The 23,613-nt window shown below is 38.4% G+C and overlaps 1 protein-coding gene across 1 annotated transcript in view; it reads left to right on the top strand.

Annotated features, from left to right (window-relative positions):
* The first annotated feature begins 3,539 nt into the window (after window positions 1-3,539).
* Window positions 3,540-23,613, top strand: part of col15a1b (collagen, type XV, alpha 1b) — a 102,681-nt gene continuing 82,607 nt past the window's right edge. Inside the window, exons 1-2 of the mRNA XM_041804289.1 lie at window positions 3,540-3,616; window positions 3,888-3,943. Coding sequence (XP_041660223.1) covers window positions 3,606-3,616; window positions 3,888-3,943 — 67 coding nt within the window. The 5' untranslated portion in view covers window positions 3,540-3,605. The remainder of the gene's footprint in view (window positions 3,617-3,887; window positions 3,944-23,613) is intronic.

Below are 23,613 nucleotides of genomic sequence, written 5' to 3' on the forward strand. Positions count from 1 at the left end.
AAAGGGCTGGCACTCAATGAGTTAATAGTGATCTAAAAATTACGAAACCACTCCAATATCTTTGTTTAATGTTATTTTACGGATTATTTTCCTTTTTTGTAGCATAACATTTACTTTTATTTTTACGATTGTAAGCCAGTAACCGTGCAGTCTCGTTCTTCTTCTTCTTTCTCTGAATCGACAGACTATGCAGTTTTAGCTCTCTACAGCTCCCTCAGTTTTAGCTCCCTCTACAGTCTGAAATCATAACTAATATTAAAGGTTGTCCCATTTCTAAGTCAAGGGGTGGCCCTTACACTTGGTTTTGAGGGGCGAGTTAAGACTGAGGGTTGAGCTTGAGGGTAAGATTGAGGGTTAAGGGGAGAATTGGGATTCAGCCTTAAGTCTAGACTTTATCAAAGCCACCAAAACCTGTTTTTTTAGCCATTCAGATGTGGCCTTATGGTTTTAGTCAAATGTGAGACAAGTCTACGTTATTTTTGGTCAGCAGTGGTTTTGGTCTTGGAGCTCTCCCATGGGTGCCATGTTTGAGGGTCTCTTTCTTATAGTTGAACCATGAACTCTGACCTTAACTGAGTTAAGTGAGGCCTGCAAGTATTTGGATGTTGTTCTGGGTTCTTTTGGGACCTCCTGGATGAGTAGTCGTTGCACTCTTGGAGTCATTTTCCTTGGCCGGCCACTCCTGGGAAGGTTCATCACTGTTCCAAGTCTTCTCCATTTGTGGATAATGGCTCTCACCATGGTTTGCTGGAGTCCTAAAGCCTTGGAAATTGCAAATGGGATAATTTTTCACATAGGGTTGGGTAGGTTTGGATGGCTTTTTTACCCTTAAACAAATGAAACCATCATTAAAAAATGCATTTTTCTATTTACATGGGTTTTCTTCATCTAGTTTTAATATTTATTTTGTGACCTGAAACATTTAAGTGTAATAAACATGCTTTTTTCACAGCACTGTATAAAAGAGGTGGACATGCTCCTGTCAATAAATCCATCCTTCCTCTGTGCATGTATAGTAGGACAAAGACAGTAGTCCAGTTAAACGTCATAGTTGGGCTTGAAGTTTCTTCCATTAAAGGTTTCTGTGTTGGATTGTTTTATCTGATTTCACGGTCTGAGGCTTCAGGTTGTTAAATCCCCTTCTGTTCATTTTATGGTTTTGATATCAGGAATAAAAATAAGTTCGGGTTGACGGGACTCACAATTTCCCCAAGTAAAGTAATGTTTACTCAGGTCAAGACAAACTCACTCCATCCCTTATCTACACTGCTTGTCTCATGGACTTGTTGCCAGCCAATCACAGGGCTGAGAGTTGTAAATTTGCATTTATTGCTGTTTTTCATGTGTGGCTGTTCTATGAAGGAGGAGCTGGGGTGGAGGAGGGTTGTAAAAAGTGGCCTGTAGAGGGAGCAGCAACGCAAAGCCAGGTTAGAGCAGTTTAAATATGACAGCATGAGTGTGATTAGCCAATAGCTTGCTTAAAAGCAAATCAGCTGGCCATCAGCTGACGAAGGCTAGCTGACCTCAATTATATAGCAGTGCCCAGGGGCGTAGCACAGGGAGAAAAAGGGTACTGATTACCCAGGATCCACAGTAGGGAGGGGCCCTTGGGAAGCCTGCAATGAAAAGTGTATTTTGATTAATTTTTTTTTAGTAATAAGTTACATTATTCAATCAAAACTGAATAAATCAGTGATCCTGCATGCTCATTTAAGCTGCCTTCTGCAGTTGAATGCCACTTATTTCCCATTTTGCCACTCCTGATGCTTCTTGCCCATTTAAATCACTTTCACTCATTTTTTGCCACGTTTTTGCCACTTTGGGACTATTTTTGCCACCGTCAACTCATTTTTGGTCACTTCACACCCATTTTTGCCACTTTCTGCCATTTCTGCCATTTTTCTCCCAGTGTTTGCTGCTGTTAGCCCATTTTTGCCAATTCTTTTTGTCACTTCTTTATCATTTTTGACACTTTTATACTACTTTTTGCACATTTTTGCCCCTTAATGTCATTTTTGCCACCTCTTGCCCATTTAAGCTGTTTTCTGCAATTAAATGCCATTTTTTGCCTATTTGTCCCACCTTTTTTTCTAATTTTTGTCCAGTTGAGTCAATTTCACTCATTTTTTGCAAAATTTTGTCACTTTGGCACCATTTTTGCCACCGTTAACTCATCTTTTGGTCACTTTCCACTCATTTTTTTCCATGTTTCTGCCATTTTTGCCATTTTTCTCCCAGTGTTTGCTGCTTTAAGCTCATTTTTTGCCACTTTTTTTTGTCACTTCTCACCCATTTTTGACAATTTTATCCTGCTTTTGCAATTTTTTGCCCCTTTTTGCCACTTCTTTCCAATTTAAGCTACCTTTTGTTTTTAAATACCACTTTATGCCCATTTGTCCCACCTTCTTTTCTGATTTGTGTATGTATGGATTGTATGGATTTGCTGTGCCTTGAAATGTTGGCTTCATCTTTGGTTTTTTGCCTTGGGCAAAAAAAGGTTTAAACCCACTGATTTATACAATGTACATAAATAATATCAACGGTGAAACTACTGGTGATTTGTTGGATTATATTCAGATGAGGAAGAAAATAAATCACTATAAAAATTAAAAAGCCTGCTTGTATTTAACTATGTTTACAGCAGGAGTCAAGTTTTCAATTCATGAGAATTGTTTGGTGGAAAAGTTTAATTATTATTTTGTGTTCAAAATAAATAAGAGAGTAAACAGATTAATATTAAATATTCATAAACGTTACCCATTTTGTGACTTTAAGAAAAATATGGGAAAATGGCTCAGTTTTTTCCATTTTCTGTCAAACTTGGATATATATCAAGAGTTTCTCTGGATTTCTGGCACTAGTTTTGAGCAAATCCGTAATTCATAAAAAAAAAGTCAAAATAGTCTGGACACCCTCCTCAGGCAGCATGGTTTACATGGAACCATCTTTTTTTGTTTTAATATTAACCCATTAAAGCGTGAAAACACAAATTATAGCCAGAAAATTCAATTCTTTTGGAATTGAAATGTTTATTTCACTTTCTAATGAAGTCCAAAAAAAAAAAAAAAAAAAAAAATCTAAATTTCCATAAAATGTAACATTTGTATATCTCTCTTTTGACACACTGGGTGTTTTTGGTAACTGATCATCCACTTGAGGGCATTTTTATCATCTATCAGTTTGTATTCAGAGGGTTTTTAGTCATTTATGATCATATTGATTAGACAGAGGTATCATAAAAGTATCAAGTATGATAAACAGGCTTTAAGGGGTTAAAGTTTTATTTTATTTCAGCTTGAATCATCATTAATGAGGGGGGCATGACTCGGGCAGCAGGTTAGGAGAGGGGGTCTTCTTAGTCGGTGAGGGGGGAGTATTTTTTTTTTTTTCCTTCAAGAGAGTCAAATTTCCAACTCCGTGGGTCTGAGAGTCACTCAGCTCTGAACTGAGAGAGGCTTTGTACTGAGAGAGAGAGAGAGCAGTGTGACTTCAGGTCTGAGCAGAGAGAGACAGAGCAGGGACCACGGAGTCTGCCGGAATTTCATCACGCTCATGCACTTGGAGTTCACTTCCAAACCTGGATTTTTACTCCTTTACGCACTAAAATGTCTCCGGGGTGAGTTTATTAAATGCCACCTTCACACTGAATATGCAGATTAGAGTTACTTTAAATGTTTTTTGGACCTTCAGGTCGTTAGCAGACCGTCCTGTGATGCTGCCACTTTTCCTTTTTGCGCAGCTCATCTGTGCGCAAAAGCGCAGCATCAAAATCCATGAAAAACAAGCCACTGATACGACATTTTTTATGACTTTTGAAAGTTTATAGACTACATTAAACTTGACCAAACTGAACTTTCATTCATTACGTGAGTGCTGTGCCTCCTTAGGTGGTCTCATCTCGTCCTGCTGTGCTCGCTGGCCTCTGCCCTGCAGGTTTTTGAAGGTAAGACTGACGCCGCTGCATTCGTCCTTACACCACACCTTTAAGGAACACACAGCTGTGGTGGATCCTCGGATGAGGAATACTGCATCTTTAACTCAACAGATGCGTTATGAAAGCAGTGATATACTTATCCTTTACTGAGTACAAGCCTGTGCGTTTATTAGTATGCAGACTGATCTATTGTGAAGGGATCTATTTGGTCTTTATTAGTGTAACATTACTGTCCATTTATCATCACAGGGGTCAACACATTTATAATAAAAGTGAGTTCAAAGCTCACTGCTGTCTTATCATTTAATGCAGTGATACTCAACGTGGCTCTTTTGTGATGATTTGTGGCTCTTTATGTCTGAATTTGAAATTTTATTCCCCCAGAAAACCTTTAAAAGGGAAACTATGACCTCAGAAATGATCTATTGCAAGTCGCATTAATCAGTTTGAATCCCCAAATTAGAACAGTTGGCTTTAATTTTCAACCTTGATTTTTTGTCTATTTCCATCGCCCTTGTTTGCAATTTTGCCTTTTTTAATTTTTTGTTGCCACTTTTAAGCCATTTTCACTGCTTTAACCCCATTTTTCCATTCCTTTTTGCTACTTGTGGCCCATTTTAACTACTTCTATCCAATTTTTGCCACCAGTGCCTCTTTTTGTTATTTGCAATTTTACCTTTTTGCCATTTTTTGCAACTTTTCGCCCATTAAAGCTGCATATTGCCTTTGAATGCCACTGTTTTCAGCAGTCTTGCCACTCTTTGCTACTTTTTGACTTTTTTTCCACATTTTTGCCCATTTAAGTCACTTTTACACTCATTATTTTGCCATGTTTTTGCTGTTTTTTGGCCATTTTTGCCATCTGTAACTCATTTTTGCCACTTTCTGCCCTGTTTTGCCCCTTTTTCTCCCATTTTTTTTCCACTTTTTGCCATTTTTTGCATACTTTGCCCCTTTTTGTCGCTGTTTGACCATTATATACCATCTTTAACTTTTTTATTGTCACTTTAATCATTTTTTGCCACTTTTCACGACTTACATTGTGGCTCTTGCAAAGCTATTTTCCAACAATTTGGCTCTTTGGTTCATCAGGGTTGAGTAACGCTGATTTAATGTATCCAAAAGCCTGTCATGATTTTTACTGGTCTTTCAAGCTACAGTTCAATAACCTTGCTCTCCCCTTTATCTGAGAATCTTGTTTTTCCTCAGATAGGACAATCATGTTTTTAAGTGTCTTTAGAGGCACTATGAAGCAGAGAAAGGCTTTGCATCCTGTGTATGCTTTACTTTGAATGAGGAGAAAGATTTTTAGCATTAATGTTATCGCCTTGTTTGTGTGGAAAGGTGCAAAAATACTTTTCAAGTCTGCTCAGGACTGATCAGGTTTGAGGTTACTACACACTAACAATGCATCTTCAGCTGACCTGATATTGGCACACTCACACACCTCTTCATCACCACAACTCATTTGTTTGGCTTTCTTACTCTGGCTTGGTATCCCAACATGCCCTGTGCCGTTTAGCTTTTCTCTCATGTTGTCTTGAACATGCTTTCAAAGGACAAGCTGATGCACCATTTAGCAAATAAATCTTGTGGATTACAGGATGGATTAGAATTACACACAGATGCATCATTTTCACATCCCTATCAGCCATCTGGAAACAACGTGGGCACGCCAGAGTCAAGCTGGAAAGATGCGGTCACAGATGCTAGCAAAGGCCGAGCTTGATGGAATCTCTTTTATTTGGGCCTTTTCACCCCGGTGATAAGCTGAGGGACTGCTGGCAGTTTTCAGGGCCCTTGGGACATCCACAGCACGACCAGGGGCTTGTGGCAACCCTACTACTTGCCAGGACAGTATCCTAGGCAGGGGTTCTCAACCTTCGGGTCAGGACCCTATTGGGGGTTGCGAGACACTGAGAGGGGGTCACCAGATGCCTAAAAAAAAGACAAAGAATATTTTTTAAATTACACTGTTGCCACTTTACAACAATTTTACCAAAGTTAAATCATTTTTCATCACATTTTAACATTCATTTTTTGCCAATTACAGAACATTTTTGCCACTTAAAACCCATTTGTGTCAATCTTAAACCCCTTCCACCACTTTTTCTGCCTATTTTTGTCACTTCTAAACCAATTTTTGCCACTTTCTGCCTGTTGTTGCATCATTATTGCCATTATTTACCACTTTTTGCACCCCTATTTGCCCATTTAGCTTGTTTTTATCAATTTTTCATCCCAGTCCACCTAATTTCCACCATTTTTTTGCACTTTAAAGCCATTTCAGAGACTTTTTAATCCCATTTCACCACTTTTTGTGCCCAATTTTGCCAATTTAATCAATTTTTGGTTATTATTTGCCACTTTTATGTAATTTCCACACTTTCAACCCATTTATGTTCTTTAAAAATCCAATTTCAACACCTTTTCCACCATTTTTGCCATTTAAGTTCATTTCAAGTAATTTAAGCAATTTCTTACCCATTTTAAATATGTTTCAACAAAAGTTATTTTCATTTTAAGAAGGTTATTTACTACACAAATGAATACGTCAAAGATAAAATATGGTTTTAACAGCTTGACTTTACAATGGACCATGATTTTGCTGACCTCCATGGACCCCCAGTTTGGCTGGATCCCACAAACCTCCCTCCTTTATCCCTCCTTATAGATGACCTTGTCTCCACATGACTATTCTTGAATGTTCATGGCTGTGTTCAACCACCTTCAGGTACAGAGGGGTCCCTGGTCTCTGGCACCTTTATTTTGGGGGTCGCGGGCTGGAAAGGTTGAGAACCATGCCCATCCACCCCTTACTCCGCCCTTAAGGTGTGGACTTTATCTTTTCAGCAGATTATTTTCCCATGCTCCTAGGACATCCAGAACACAGCGTGGGTTGTGTTACCCTCCTTCCTGTCATCAGGCAGCTTACTCACCACATCTACACCTTATTCCAGCCTTAGTTTTTGGACCAAACATGCTTGTTCTGAACTGCACATCCTTTTCTTATTGAAAGGCCTTCTTAATTATTAACATTTATTTTATTTTTTGTTTTAAATAGAGGAATGATGAGCCATTCTGAATTGGCTCATATAGGAAAAATAGGAGTTGTCCACTGAGCTGTCTGTGGGTTTTATAGAGTGTGAGAGACTTTGGAGAGCAGTGGTGGACTTATTTCAATTGTTGTCGATGCAGGGAGACACTGATACTGAAAGGAACACTACAGTATGAGATTTAAAAAGACTGCACTAACTGTGGATTCATTACAATGAAGACGTTAATGCTGCCTTTCTTCCCACCACCGCTGTATGCAGTCTGAACTGTTGGATATCAAACTATTTTCAGGTGTGTCCACACAAAGCATTGAAGATGATCTGAGCGCCCACACTTAAATTTCTGTTAATTCACTGCATAGTTGGGGTCAAAGACGTGTTCAGTTTTAGTGATGTTAACAGACGTCACTCACACACGCCTTCCTCATATATCCATTAGGAAGCACACGAGGTGGGTCAGCCCCCTTTGATTTCCATTTTCACACCCTGACCCCCCCCCCATTGTGCTGTTCCTCTTCTACAGCTCTGCAGGAGAGGAACGGTTTGTTTGTTTGGCAACAGAGCGGCTTCCTCTGCCCTCTTTGTCCCGTCTGTGTACAGTGAGTTAGCTGGAAGAGGCAGACGGGTCAAACGCTGCACCAGGGTGAGAAGTGAAGTGTTTAGTTTGGGTGGTAACGTGTGAAGGGGGTTCATCTGCTCCGCACTCGCTGCCTTTGATTGAAGGGACGGAGGAGGTCGGTTCACACTTCAGCTTTGAAGTACCTTGTTGGAGGAAACACTTGTCCTTGAAAATTTAGGAGTTTAAAGATACATCCATGTATGTTCAGATGAGAGATGTATGCCTGCTGCTCAGTAAAAAGACTGTTTACAGTAAGCACCACTAAGGGTTATGTGCTTATTGACCACAAGCTGAGGAACTTTTATGTTATTATAAATTCATCACTCTCCAGTCCTGCCTGTGTTTGTGCAGGATGCCTCTGGTATTCATGTGCTCTCACATGGAAGTCTGGGATCCTGTGGAAGACTTATTAGATCTGAACACACAGCTTATCACATTGTGGACTGCCACAGGCCTCATAGAGAAAGACTTTATTGTGGCTCAGAGATCATCTATTTAAAAGCTGGAACCACCTTTGGGTATCCAAGTGAGTGTTGGCTAACATTATCAGTAAAGTATTTGCCATTTCCCCCTGATGCTTAACATGAACAACATTACTTTTTGGCATTGGTTATCTCACTGAAAACATGCATGTCTTGCTTGTATCTAAAAGTTTGTCTTTAAGAAGTAGAGCTGTACTTCATCAGGCCAGTAGATTTTGCAGACAGTCATGCCACAGTGAAGACTTCCACACGGGGGTCAGGGAGTGATTTCTGCAACTCATGAAGGCTTAAAGTTTGAAAAGCTAACATAGAGTTGGCAAACATGGATGAAAAATCTCTGGGATGGAGTCAGACAATGCTGGTTCCACCTAGTGGTGAGGTTTGGTTCAGTCCAGGTCACTGGTGTCAAACTCAAGGCCTGGGGGCCAAATCCGGCCCGTGGAACAGTTAAATCCGGCGCCCAATATTATATCATATTTCTGTTGTAACTGGCCCATCACCCTTGATGATTTCAGATATCCTTAAGTGAGAAAATCTGAAAAAGTAAGGAGTAAAAATATTAAGATAAAAAGTCAGGAATGTGAGAAAAGAAATAAATTTTTGTTTTAATCTCATATTCTCAACAATTAGGACTCAAACTTAAGATTTTGACTTTATTTTGTACTTTGAGCATTTCAACTGATAATTTTGACTTCCCATGTAATATTTTGAATTTTAAGATTCATAGTTCTACATTTATAATTCACATTTTGACTTTTTTAACCAATTATTTTGTATTTTACCTCATATTTTCAACTTCAAACTTTGACATCATAATCCCATAGTTTGACTTTTTAGACTCAAAATTTAAAATTTTGAATCATATTTTGACTTTTAATTTTATGATTATACAATTTATTTCATATATTGACCTTTTAAACTCATAATTTTGACTTTATTTCTAATATATTTGCCTTTAAAAAACACTATTTTTCAATTTCAATTTCATGTTTTGATCTCTTTGAACTAATAGATTTAGATTTAGTTTTAGTTTTTATGTATCTTTTTACTTTTTAAATGTCAAAATCATTTGTCAGTGCAAAGCTTTTTTCATATTTTATTACTTGTGAAATGAGGTTGACAGTTTCTGGTTAAAAAGGTGACCCTGTTAGCCCCTCAGGTTAGTCCTGAATCTAGAATCCAGCCCCTGCTGTGATTGAGTTTGACACCCCTGGTCCAGGTTGTCACGGTAAACCCAGATCTTGCTTTTATCCACCAGCTGATGTCTGTCCAGCCTTGCTTATTGTGATTTTGTCTCTTTTTAGAGAGCTGGATCATTTGAGGTAGCTATGAGCAGAGTTTAGGTGTACTGGAAGCCAATAGTAATAGCTGGTGAGGCCATTAACTTAGATGAAGCTTTAGTGACCGATCAGATCTGGACAGCATTTTTTTTTTATTGAAACAGGGCAAAGAACCACACAAAAAATTGTCTTGATGGAGAAGATGTTGTTACATGTTTCAACTGGCCTCAGCATGAGTTTGATCCAACAAGTGTCCCAGTTTGTAAACCATGACAGCACCTGCCCAATTACTGGAGCTGCACAGGACTACTACTTCATTTTGTGTTGTCGCTCTGATTGGCCCTTAATGAATGTGAAGGGCAGAACACTGATGTCAGAAGCAGCTGCCAGTGTGTTGTGTTGAATAGTTTTAAGGCCGGGAGGCTAACAGCAGAGGTTTTAATTGGGCAGAAGAAGTCCCCTGTGGGATAAACTCTGGTTTGTTTTTTGTCAAATGTTGGCACAGTGAAGGTTTTCCTCCCTCTCTGAGAACAATCACAGATGTGCAATTTGTAAGACATGATCCAGGGGCATTTCAAGATGGGGTATTGGGAATACAGCAGTATTAATACATATAGTCACGTGGCTCATTTGGATTGGCACAGTAAAAGATGACAGTTTATAAAGTGCAATGATAAAACAACATCTAAAAATCCATGTAGTTATATTTCATTGTCACAAATAATATTAATAGTTGCTTATTATTTCTGCACACCCCTCTTCCTCCAAGTTTCTGGGACCCAAAGTTGGAGTCCTGTCCCACTTTGGGAACCCCTGGTGGAGAGCATTGTTGTTATTTTCTTCCTTTATTCTGGGGTTGTCAAATGTTCAATACTTTATCATTTTTAAACACATCTTACCAAAACTTAGCATTTTCCATTATTCTTAGGATTGATGATATGGTTAAGGAACAACAGTCTGAAAAATTCAACTTTTTTTTTTTTCTGTTTACAAAAAAAGGAAAGGCTACATATTTGTGGAATTTCAGCAGTTCAGCAGGATTGTCTTCTGCTGCTGGCAAAGCTTCACCTCCTCCACCCCAGCCTCCTCCTTTATAGCGTAAAGCTTCATATTCAGATTCACACTACTATGGATTAACTGCTTTTGAACTAATTTTATCGTATTCAGTACATATTATCATTAATGTATCTCTATATGGGTGTCTCTAGTAATGCACACCCTAGAAAGACAAAGCATGCTGTTTGACTAACTAGAGAGCATCTTTAGAGCGGAGCCTTCTCCGCAGAGTAAAACTGTAGATCCATTTTTAAATGAAATGGTAAAATGTATGACAAGAGTTTTCCTGACTCAAATATCTTTTTGTTGCTATGGCACTGAAACAGTTTGATTTCATTTACAAACTCAGATTCCCAAGAAGTTGAGCTGTTGTGTTAAATGTGAGTAACAGAAAATAGTAATATTCAATTGAATGCAGTACAGATATGAGATGTTTAATGTTAAAGTGATGAACTGTATGAATTTTTTGGATATATACACACATCCTGAACTTGGTGCTTGCAACACATTTCAAAAAAGTTAGGACAGGGGAATTTGTGCAATGCTATTTTATTCAAAACACCATCATTTTATGATTGATATTACAATGTTTGTTCAGGAACACTTCCGAAATAACCTTGCAAACAGTTGGGTACGCCCGTTTCTGTGTTTCTCATTGGTGAATCCATCTTGCAAAGCTCCCGTCTGAACCGTTTGGATTAGAAAGTGGCAGGACCAATCAGCGACCAGGGGGAAGTTCTTTCAGGCGCAGCGGAGTCGTGACGTAAGCAAGCAGCAACAAGAGGCCGGTGCAATTATGGCGGAAGAGCTTAGCGTGGATGCTGCTAAATAATAATAATAATAATAATAATAATAATAATAATATCTTGAATTTATATAGCGCCTTTCAAGAAACCCAAGGACGCTTTACAGGAACACATATACATGGACAAACTATGTGAGGGGTAGGATGAGGTTGAGGGGTGGTTTAGTGAAGACTGTAGGCTGTGGTGAACAGGTGGTGCTTGAGAAAAAGGACCATCCAGACTGATGTCGAAGTTCAAAAGCCAGCATGTGTGATGGTGGGGGGGTGTACTAGTGCCCATGGTATGGGTCACTTGCACATCTGTGAGGGCAGCATTAATGCAAAGAGTTGCATACAGGTTTTCGTGTCTTTCAGGGACATCCCTGCTTCTTTCAGTAAGATAAGACACCTACTGAACAAGTTATAACAGCATGGCTTCACAATAAAAGAGGGTGGGGCCCAGACTGGCAGGACTTGTCTCCCATTGAAAATATACAGAGCATTGTAAAGCTGATAATACAACAGTGGAATTAGAAAGAATTCCACTCTCGATACTTCAACAACGTGTCTTCAGTCCCCAGATGCTTACAGAGAGTTGTTGATAGAAAAGGAGATGCAACACAGTGGTACACATGGCCCTGTACCAACTATTTTTGGAGCATGTTGCAGGCATCAAATTTAGCATGTGTGTATATTTCCATTAAGTGATAATGTTCAGCATTTACAAAAGAGATCAGGTCTTTGCTTTAATTAACTGGTTTAAGGTTTGAAGGGTTTAGAAATCACTGGGTTCTGTTTTAATTCATGTTACAAAACGTCCCAACTTTTTTTTGCAGTATGAAAAATTGTAATCTGGTACTGAGACAATCGTACTTCATTCTTGTTTTTTTACACACCAGAACTTCTCACTGTCCCCCCAAAAGCGCTCATGCTCCTTTCTCCAGGAACCTTCACTTTGATTTACCGCTGCTTGAGTTGCTCTGAAAGGATTTCATGTTTAGCCAATATAAATGATTGTGAGTTGAGCCCAGTAGGAGTCTATTTTGAACGCAGGATATTCCCATGTACAGTAAAACTCAGTTATATTTACAGCGTAAGCACTTGCTGTTAGAAGCCGTTTTAATTTTCCTTTCTTGCATTCATTTTTTTGCTCCCACTCCCACAGAAATCCCCTCTTTGTCACTCCTACCTGTGAGCCTTTCCACTGCTTCCACTCCCGACCTTATTTAGTCTCTGAACTTACAGTAATAAAAACCTCCAAATGAGCTCTGTTAAGTGTTTTATGGCTCTTGAATCCTGGCGTGTTTGAAAGAGCCTCTACCTAAATGTCCTCAGTATATGAGCGGCAGAGCGGCGTCCTGTCTGGAATGTGCTCATTGAGCCACAGTGACTTTGATCGGAACACAGCTGGGCACAATGGGCCGACTGTAAAAGGTGTCATTGCTTCATGTGTGTAACGGTCAGCTCCATTGGATTTTAATGGGAAAAAAGTCACTCAGTGGAAAGTTGAGAATAAGAATGGCTGTTTCTTTCACTCTTTTGACTTTCAGTTGGGAAGCGGTTTCATGTTTTCCATGATGTGATGCTCACAGAGGTGATGTAGCTCTCTAACTTTGGTTCCCACAACCGTTAACAGGAAAAAAAGGCCGTGGTTAGAATCACAATCAGGAGAGAAACCAGCAGTGCACATTTTAACTTCAACCCCAGTTCCAAAAAAGTTGGGACGAAGTGTAAAAAACCACCAGAATGCAATGATTTTCAAATCTCACAAATCCATATTTGAGTCACAATAAAAAACACATAGGGACAGGTTTACCACTGTGTAGCATCCCTTCTTCTTTTAACATCAGTCTCTAAAAGTCTGTAAAAGTCAGGAGACCAGTTTCTATAGTTTTGGGAGAGGAATGTTGTCCCATTCGTGTCTGATGTAGGACTCTAGCTGCTCAACAGTCCTAGGTCTTCTTTGCCATATTTTTCCTTTTATGATGCTCCAAATGTTTTCTGTTGGTGAATGGTCTTGACTGGAGGCAGGCCAGTTCAGGACCTGGACTCTTCTCCTGTGAAGCCATGCTGTTGTGATGGATGTGGTATGTGGTCTAGCATTTTCTTGCTGATACATGCAAGGCCTTCCCTGAAAGAGACATTGTCTGGATGGGAGCATATGTTGCTCTAAAGCAGGGGTGTCAAACTCAGTCACAGCAGGGTTTAACCAGAGGGCCTAACTGTCGATATTTAAGCATAAAATGCCAACCTTATTTTCACCAGAAATTAATTATGGTGGTAAAAAACTTGGCACTGATGATAAATGATTTTGCAGTTAAAGGTAAACATGACTAGTCTAAATGCTCAAAATCTGAGATAAAATGTCAACTTTTAAGTTTTAAAGGTAAAAACATTTAAAGTCAAAATAATGTTTTTAAAAAGTGACGTATTTTAATGTCACGAATTTTAAAAGTAAAAAACTGAGATAAAATTCAAAATCATGCAGTTTTAAGGTAAAATAAATTTGATAAAAGTTCAAGTTAGGAATTGAAAAAGGTCAAAACATGAGATAAAAGTCAAAATCATGACTTTCAAAGGTCAAAAAACTGAGATGAAATTTAAAATCATGTATTTTTAAGGTAAAAAAAATGAGATAAAAGTTAAAGTTGAGATAGAAGTCAAAATCATGATTTTAAAAGGTCAGAAAACTGAGATGAAATTTTAAATCATGCATTTTTAAGGTAAAAAAATGAGATAAAAGTTAAAGTTAGGAGTTCAAAAAGGTCAAAACATGAAATAAAAGTCAAAATCATGACTTTGAAAGGTCAAAATAGGATTTAAAATTATTAATCTAAAAGGTAAAAATATGAGATAAAAAGTCAAAGTAATGAGATTGTAAAGGTTAAAATATAAAATAAAAAGTCAAAAACATAACTTTTAGTCCTAACTGTGAGATGCAAAATTGAAAATATAGAGAAAACACTAACTTCTCCTACGTTCCTGACTTTTTATGAAATTATCTTTACTCTTTACTTTTTCTAATTTTTATGACTCAGCAAGGATGTTATAAATCATCAGGGTTAAGTTTACATTTTTATACTGGAGGAAATCTGCAGACCTCATACTGGTCAATTTTACTTTGAGGGATTTTTTTTCCCAAAAATTTTCCACGATTCCATGATAACCACAATGTGGTTATTCACAGATCGGTGAAACTCTGCCCATCTTTACTTCTGAGAGACTCTGCCTCTCTCCAATGCTTCTTAAATACCCTGCTGCCAATTAGGCCTGATGATTTTCAATATCATGTTTAAATGTCTTACTGTGATTGCTGTCAAAAAGGAAACACTGAAAAACCTCTTGTATTCTATTGTTGTTGTTTGTGGACACTGTTTCCATAGCGACTGTATGAGAGGCTGACTATGACTCATAATCATTGTGTATGTGGTCGTGCTATCGATGCTTTGAGGCAGAACACACACAAAGACGCCTTTTAACACTGCTAGAATCAAACAGTTCATGTGTTTGAACATAATGTTGATATACAACAGCCTGTTTAAACTTTATAGCAATGATCTGATCTGTTTACATGAAACAATACTGCTGGAGAACATTTCTACATATAAATCCAAGTAAATCCCATAGATAGTTGTGAACTATGAAATCTAACAGAGCATGAAATAGTCCAATAAATAGGTGCAACATCCTCATACAGGTAGGATGACCCAAAAGGAAAAAGTGTGGCCTAGCTACTACCACACCTTTTCCATTCTAATCCAAAAAGCTGACAATGTCTTGGACTTGGACTGCAATATCGTAGAATCTGAGGAGACTTCAGTAAAATTCTCCTCCTCCACAGGGCTGAGGTTATCAGCTGGTGCTGCTTAGCCTGGCTTTGCTGCAACCCCCCTTGTTATGACCCCACGCCCCCCTGTGGGGGCTCATGGCCCACTTTGGGAACCACTGTCTTAACCAAAGTTCATTAAAGGCAAAATTAAGCAAGCAATTAATCATGATTAAAAAACATTAGTGCACTAATTGTTGATTGTGATTAATCTTGACAGCCCTTGTAATTTCAGTATTCTAGTTGTATTTATTGCTTGTTTTTTACAGTGTTCAGAGTGTAAGTTTGAAAAGCATGGATGCAGATTTTATACAACTAATGAGTAATTGTGTTCCACAGCTGTGATCTCCATACTAATTTATATAACTGGATTGTTTTTTGCTATGATCAAGCAGCCCTGATATTTACTATTATGCAGACAGAAAAAAAATGAGGCAAATTTAATTTTATCCTCTATGCTGATGCATCTCTGTTACAAACCCCCTCTTTGCTTTCTTTAAGAGTCGTAGACAAAGTACTGGAATGCGTGTACTTTAACAGAGAGTTGGGCCCCCTTTTGCAGCTACACAAGCCTCCAATTTTCTTGGAGTGTTTCTGTGGGAATTTGTGCCCATTCATTCTGTAGAGCAGGGGTTTTCAAAGTGTAGGGAAGTGAGCCACCCCCAAGAGAAAATAATTTATTCTGTGGACCCCCACCATCATAAAAGATACCATTTTAACAACTTTATTTTCAAACATTTATGTCTCATCTTAAAGCATTTTTATTTTGTTCAGAATATATTTTTAATCATCCATGTCTCCAAGGGAATCAGTTATTTGGTTTCAATGATTAACTTATTGCCAATATGACCTGATTTTTATGCTCTACCCTCTTATTTAGTGGATCTATGAATTTGCTTCTATGCAGTTGATGCAGGATTGCATAACCACAGATCATCCTCTACCTTCAGCGTTGCCTGGTAAGCACTTTTGGTCATTGCTGGTGCAAAAAACCTGCACTCACACAGGCTGTCTTAGTGTTTATGGCCCTAAAATTCTCAGTTACCTTCAGTAACGAAAGTTACTTTCATTTCTTGTCAAAAATTCCCCCTGGTTTGGCCACTAGACTTGGTGTTTTTGTCTCAATATGGCCCCAGGGCTGAAGCAGCCTTATGCTGTCGTTAGCGTGTACATCTTTGCTAATCAAACATTGTTGCCGTCGGGCATCATCAGGACCAATGCAGGAAACTCCTAACTATAACTGCCCAATTTTCCCCTTGCACAACAGAAGTTAGCAAAGCAAATCACCTTTTTGTGGTTTATGGTTCCGCATCTCCCCTGAAGTCCTGTGGCGCCCCCCAGGGGAGGCCCACCTCACACTTTTATGCATTTGTGAGGCCAGGCACTGATGTTGGACGAGAAGGCCTGGCTCACAATCTTCGATCCAGTTCATCCCAAAGATGCCTGGTGGAGTTAATGTCAGGGCTCTGTGCAGGACAGCCAAGTTCCTCCACACTGAACTTACCAAACCATGTTTATATAGTCCTTTCTATGTGCACTGGGGCTCAGTTATGTTGAAATAGAAAAAGGGTCTTTCCCAAACTGTTGCCACAAAGGTGGAAGCGTAGCATTGTCCATGATGTCTTGGTGTGATGAAACCTTAAGATTGGCCTTCACTGGAGATAAGGAGCCAAGAAAAAAGACTGCAGTCAGACAGGTAACGTCCACTTTTACCCATCATGTGCATTAGCAGTTGTTGATCCCGCTCTGTGATTTTACATGCCTAAGCTTCGCAGCTGAGTTGCCGTTGTTCCTAAATGCTTCCACTTTCTAAAAATATCATCAACAGTTGATTGTGAAATATCCAGCATGAACTGTCTCATTGGCATCCACCATGCTTTAAGTCATTGAGCTCTTCTGAATGACCCATTTTGTATCACAACAGATGGAGACTGCATGCAGGGGCGTAGCACAGGGGGATAAAGGGTACTGATTACCCGGGCCCACAGTAGGGAGGGGCCCTTGGGAAGCCTGCAATGAAAAGTGTATTTTGATAAATTTTTTCTTAGTAATTAGTGACATTATTAAATCAAAAGTGACTAAAGCAGTGATCCTCAATGCTCATTTAAGCTGCCTTGTGCAGATAAATGCCGCTTATTTCCCATTTTGCCACTCTTTGATGCTTTTTGCCCATTTAAGCCACTTTTCACTCTTTTTTTGGGCCATTTTGCCACTTTTGGACCATTTTTGCCACTTTTTGCCATTTTTTTGGTCACTTCCCACTAATTTTTGCCACTTTCTTCCATTTTTGCCATTTTTCTCCCAGTGTTTACAGCTTTTGGCCCATTTTTGCCACTTTCTTTGTCACTTCTGGCCAATTTTTGACACTTTTATCCTGCTTTTTGCAATTTTTTTGCCCTTTTTTGCTACGTTCTTGCCCATTTAAGCTGCCTTTTACAATTAAATGCCACTTTATGCCCATTTCCCCTCCTTTTTTCTGATTTTTGCCCAGTTAAGTCACTTTTCACTCTTTTTTTGCCATGTTTTTGCCACTTTGGGACCATTTTTGCCACCGTTGACTCATTTTTTGGTCACTTCCCACCCATTTTTGCCACTTTCTGCCCTTTTATTTCCCTTTTTCTCCCATTTTTGCCACTTTTTCTGTCAATGCTTGCCACTTTTAGCCCATTTTTGCTACCTTTAACTTTTCTTAATTTCCACTTTTCACCACTTAGATTGTAGCTCTGAATCGGTCAACAAACTAAAACCTGCATAAAATAGAGTAAAATAGAATTCTGCTCCTGCCTTAAAAATGTCCAAATGGTTTAGTTCAGTGCTGCAAAATATTGCAAGTAAATTTAATTTAACCATAGTAAAAATGTTGCTCACAAATGGGGACATTATGTTTCAAAAATACATTAATAAACATAGATATTTGTAAAAAAGACTCAACATATGTTGCTTGTGTCACTGGTCAAGGGGGGTCCTGTGTAAATTCTTTTTGGGGGCCCCAAATCCCTAGCTACACCCCTGACTGCATGGCTAGATGCCTGATTTCATACACCTTCTCAGTCACACACACTTCCACATACATCATCGGCACTCCTGAGCGCTAAAAAGATTGTCACATATAAAAGTTTTCAAATGATTTAGAGAAGTTCATGTGTTAGAGAGAATCCACAGACAAAGTGTCTTTAGTTTCTGATGCTTTAAAAGCTGCTGTGACATACAGCACAGGAAGTCTCACATCATGTTCATGCTCTCATCTTGAGGTAACCCTCAGTAACCGTCAGAGTCTGGCGGTAGAGGTTGAAGGTACACTGTTCCTCTGTGAGAGTGTTTATGCTCAGGTATGCTTTGAATGTTTGGGTCTGAGTGTGCGGCCGCTGAAATTATGACCATTTGGTTGTTTGTACACCGAGAGCACTCTTTAACACAAACACTAACACCTACACTCTCCCTGTAAGGAGTAATCTCAATGTAACACACACTTTATCACTGACTGCATCTCATTTTAACACGTTCAGTGATCACCAGAACTCCCACATTCTTATTTCCTGTGTAATAACTTTGCAAGCTGCAAGAGTGTCGGTCTGTTAGAGTGCCTCGTTTATCCTACAGCATTTATTCAACCATCAGTCAAATGGACCATTGGAATTGATCCAAAAAAGAACGTCTGCTTTGTCTTTGTGCTTTGAAGGAGAAATACCGCAAAACGATCAAGATCATCATCCTGATATTAATCTTGTTCTGCTCAGATGTACGTTTTCTTCTTTCTCACTTCTTTGTTTTAACCCTTAGAGCTCACAGCTTTTTTTTTTTTCACCACCATGTCTCATCTGGACTTTTTTCTTAAAAAGCTTAAAAAACATCAACCCTGTGGTGCACAGTCAAGCTCTATACATCTTTTTTCTTTCAGGACAACCAGGCCTTTAAGAATATATCTATTACTGTAATGTCACTTGAATTTTGAAAAAGTTATAGGACTCTAAAGACAAAATAAAAAAAACAAATTGGAAGTTGAAACTCAAAGATTTTCATTCATAACACACAGTAAAGAATAGTGACAAAGCATTTTCTTTGCACAAACTTGTTCTCCCATCTCTTGGGGACAACACAGTGAAAAAATGAACAGTTGGCAACTAATGGTTATATATATATATATATATATATATATATATATATATATATATATATATATATATATACACAAAAAAAGTCCATGCAATTTTTTGCAGTTAGATTCATTTGTGCTGTTCCTTTAAGCAGTAGAGAAGCAACTAGTCAACTACAACTCCCACAATGCATTGCATCTAAACATTGTCCTCAACAAATATGGTGCTATCCGATGAGGAAAGCCAAAGTAAAATATCGAAAATGGATTAAAAATGGGCAAAAAGACACTTGTTATCAGATCTAACGCTGTGGATTTAATATTTAAAGACCTCGAAAAGTCAGTAAAGTCCAGGCTTGCTAGAATGGTGTCCTTAAGGGCTACGGAGACATCGATGGTAGCAAATGAACAGCAAAATTGTCAGCTTTCAGAGGGAAAAAAGAGTGTTTACAATGTATGGTTCAAAAGTTATTAATGTTTTTCTAAACTGTGTCACTTTTTGTTGTATATGACAACCCTGTCTTCAGAGACCAAGTCAGCCAATGTCCTGTAAGAGCTCTGAATACATGAAGAACATATTTAAGAAAGGCATAACACAGAGCTTTCACAGAAAAAAACATGTTAGTGCCTATGACTTACAGTTCAAAAGATACCAAGCAATATACAAAGGGGTGTGGCTGCAGCATTGATCCGTGCCGTTGGAGCTCTAAGGGTTAAGATAAATCCTGTTTGGATGAATGGTTTATTGAGAATAAAACCCACCAATCACATCCTCTGTTATTCAACCGCAATTCCAAAACAGTTGGGGCGCTATGTAACTGTGAATAACAACAGAATGCAATCATTGTCAAATCTCATAAAGCCATATTTTATGCACACTTGAACATAAATAACATTTCAGATTGAAGCAACACATCTCAAAAAAGTAGGGACATGGCTATGACTGTGTAGCATTTACAACAGTCTGTAAACGTCTGGGGAGTGAGGGGATGAGTTGCTGGGGTAGGAATGTTGTCCCATTCGTGTCTGATGTAGTAGTCTAGCTGCTCAACAGTCCTAGGTCTTTTTGCTGTTTTTTTCTTTTTATAATGCTCCAAATGTTTTCTATTGGTGAAAGGTCTGGACTGAAGGCAGGCCAGTTCAGCTCCGGACTCTGATTGTGAAGCCATGCTGTTGTGATGGATGTGGTTAAGGATTGTCTTACTAAAATAGCCTGAAAGAGATGTCTGGATGGGAGCATATGCTGCTCTAAAACCTCAATCTACTTTTCAGCATTGATAGTGTCTTTCCAGATGTGTAAGCTGCCCACGCCATAGGCACTAATGCAACCCATACCATCAGAGATGCAGGCTTTAGCACTGTGCACTGATGACAAGCTGGATGGTCCCTCTCCTCTTTATTACGCTGGGCACGGCATCAGTGGTTTCCAAACAGAATTTAAAATTTTGATTTATCTGACCACAGAACAGTTTTCCAGTCCAGAGGAGATGGCGGTGCTCACGTACGGCTTCTTCTTTTGCATGATACAGCTTTTACTTGAATTTGTGGGCGGCACAGCCAACTGACAATGGTTTCTGGAGGTGTTCCTGAGCCCATGCGGTGATTTCCATTACAGAGACATGTCTGCTTTTAATACAGTGCCACTTGAAAGCCAAAAGATCATTAGTATCTTATATTGACCAATGGCCTTGTCCTTTAATTACAGAGATTTCTCCAAATTCTCTGAATCTTTTTTATGATATTATGGACTGTAGATGGTGGGATATTCAAAGCCTTTGGAATTTAACATTGAGGAACATTGTCCTGAAATTGTCTTGCAATTTTTAGATGCAGTTGTTGCATTTTAGAGAGGCACACTCTGCCTCTCTAAAATGCTCCTTTTATACCTAGCCACGTCACTGACCTGTTGCCAAATAACCTAATTAGTTGCAAAATGCCCCTCCTTATGTTTTTTATTAGGACCACTTACTTTTCAAGCCTTTTGTTGCCCCATCCCTACTTTTTTGAGATATGTTGCTGCCATCAAATTCAAAAGAGCTATTATTTTTCATGAAATGGTAAAATGTCTCAGTTTCAAAATCTGATATATAATTATGTTCTATTGTGAATAAAATATGGGGTTATGAAATTTGCAAATCATTACATTCCGTTTTTCTTATTTACATTTTACATGGCGCCCTAATTTTTTGGATTTAGGATTGTATCCTTAGATTTTATATTTCACTGTGTGGTAAATGTGCAGCAAATGAATATTCTAATTTTCCTTTAAAGTGAAAACAAATGGAGGGAGAATAGAATAGGGTTCATCTACTGCACAGGTGCCAATCTCAAGGCCCTGGGGCAATATTTGGCCAGTGGAACGATCATATCATATTTGTATTAATACTGGCCCACCAGTATGAGGTCTGCAGATTTCCTCCAGTATAGTAATGTAAACTTCAACTTGATTATTAAAAATATCCTTGTTAAGCCATAAAAATATGAAAAAGTAAAGAGTAAGAAAGATTTCATAAAAAAAGTCAAGAATGTGGTGACAGATATTAATTTGTGTTTTATATTTTCAATTTTGCATCTCAAGATTATGACTCAAACTTATGATTTTGACTTTTCATTTCATACTTTGACCTTTTCAACTCATAATTTGGACTTTATGTCACATTTTTATCTTTTAGATTCCACATTTAAAATTTCAAGACAGATTTTGACCTTTTCAACTCCTTACTTTGGCTTTTAAATCCCATATTTTGACTTTAAACTCATGATTTCAATTTTTCTCATATTTTGACATTTTAAGTTAATAATTTTTACTTTTAATATCATATTTTGACCTTTTAGACATCCAATTTTAAATTTAAGTAATATTTTTAATTTTTTAATCATCATTTTGAATTCTAGCTCATGTTCTGACATTTTCAACTTCTAATTTTTGGCTTTTTAATCCCATATTTTGAACTATCGGACTCACAATTTAAAATTTTAAGTCATATTTTGACTTTTGAACTCGTGATTTCAAATTTGATCTCACATTTTGACCTTTCAAACTTATGATTTCAACTTTCCCCTCATATATTTGCTCTTTAAAAATGTTATTTTTCTATTTTTAATATCCTGTTCTGATCTTTTGAACTAATAAATTGGAATTTTTATCTCAGATTTGAGCCTTTCAACTTATTATTTTTACCTTTTTGAATTTCTTAATGATTTATCACCAGAGCTGTTTTTTTTCATATTTTATTACCTGTGAAAATGAGGTTGACAGTTTATGGTTAAATGTTGACCCTGTTAGGCCCTCAGGTTAGACCTGAATCCAGAATCCGGCCCCTGAGTTTGACATTTCATTGAGTTTGACATCCTTGATCTTCTGACTACTTGTAGAAGCTTCTGTAACAGCATGACTACATCTTATGGTTTTATGAGTTTAACAATACAGCTCCAAACATTTGTGTTAGTATATTCCATCAGCTGTAGATCTGTGCTGCAGGCACTGAACATCATAAAGATATTATTAAACCTTTAAAGAAAGTTAAAACAGATTCACCAGACAGACAGAGGAATAAAGGCAGCACACAGCGCAGCATTTCTTTCCAAAAGTTGTGAACAACAGTGGATTTTGTTGAGCTGCTTCAGTGGGTGGATGTCAATAGATGGTACTCTGCCAGCGGGGCTTTGGAGCGAACATGAGATAATATTTTCCTGTCACATTTTCTGAAGCTTTTCTTTCATTCTTCATCAAATGTCATGACCATTCAAAGACATTCAGGAATGACAGCATTGACCTGCAGAAGTTCATGTCTCCTGTCAGAGCTCCTTACTGTGCAGTGAATGCTGCAGTGTGTGAAGTCAGTGCTGCTGTGTGGGAATCACACCTTTCCACAATGACAGAAACACACTTTCTCCACAGTCACACACGTTAAAGACCCCCCCCATTCACCGCTCCTCTTCATTATCATTCGTGTTGGAGGAGGAGATGAGCCGATGTGAGAAGCTTGAAGAAGTTGTTTGCTCCGAGTACGACGCTTGCAGCTGAGCAAACACCGCCAACACCCAGCAAACAGACACAGTACGAGGGTCTCACATTGAATGGCCTGTGCTTCATGCATGCATAATGAGGACATAAGCGGATGTAAATAGTTCAGTAACTTGTATCTGTGATACCACACGCTTGGAGGAGCTGGTATTTGAGGGGCTTGGTTGGTGCAAACAAACATGCTCACCTCAAATGACGTCTCTCATTAAACAGTATTTTCATCAGTTTATTCAATGCATTTAGTTCTGTTTTGGGTATTCTTATACCAAGTGGTAATACTTTATGTTTTCTACACCTCATGAGTACTGTAAACCAGGGGTACTCAACTTTGGGGTCTTGAGACACTGAGAAGGGGTCTCCAGTTACCTTAAAAAACCTAGGACTATTTTTAAAATTACACTTACACCAATTTTGCCAAATTTCAACCCGTTTCCATCACTTTTTCCCACCAATGTT

Source organism: Cheilinus undulatus, linkage group 13 (assembly GCF_018320785.1).
Source record: "Cheilinus undulatus linkage group 13, ASM1832078v1, whole genome shotgun sequence".
NCBI lineage: Eukaryota > Metazoa > Chordata > Actinopteri > Labriformes > Labridae > Cheilinus > Cheilinus undulatus.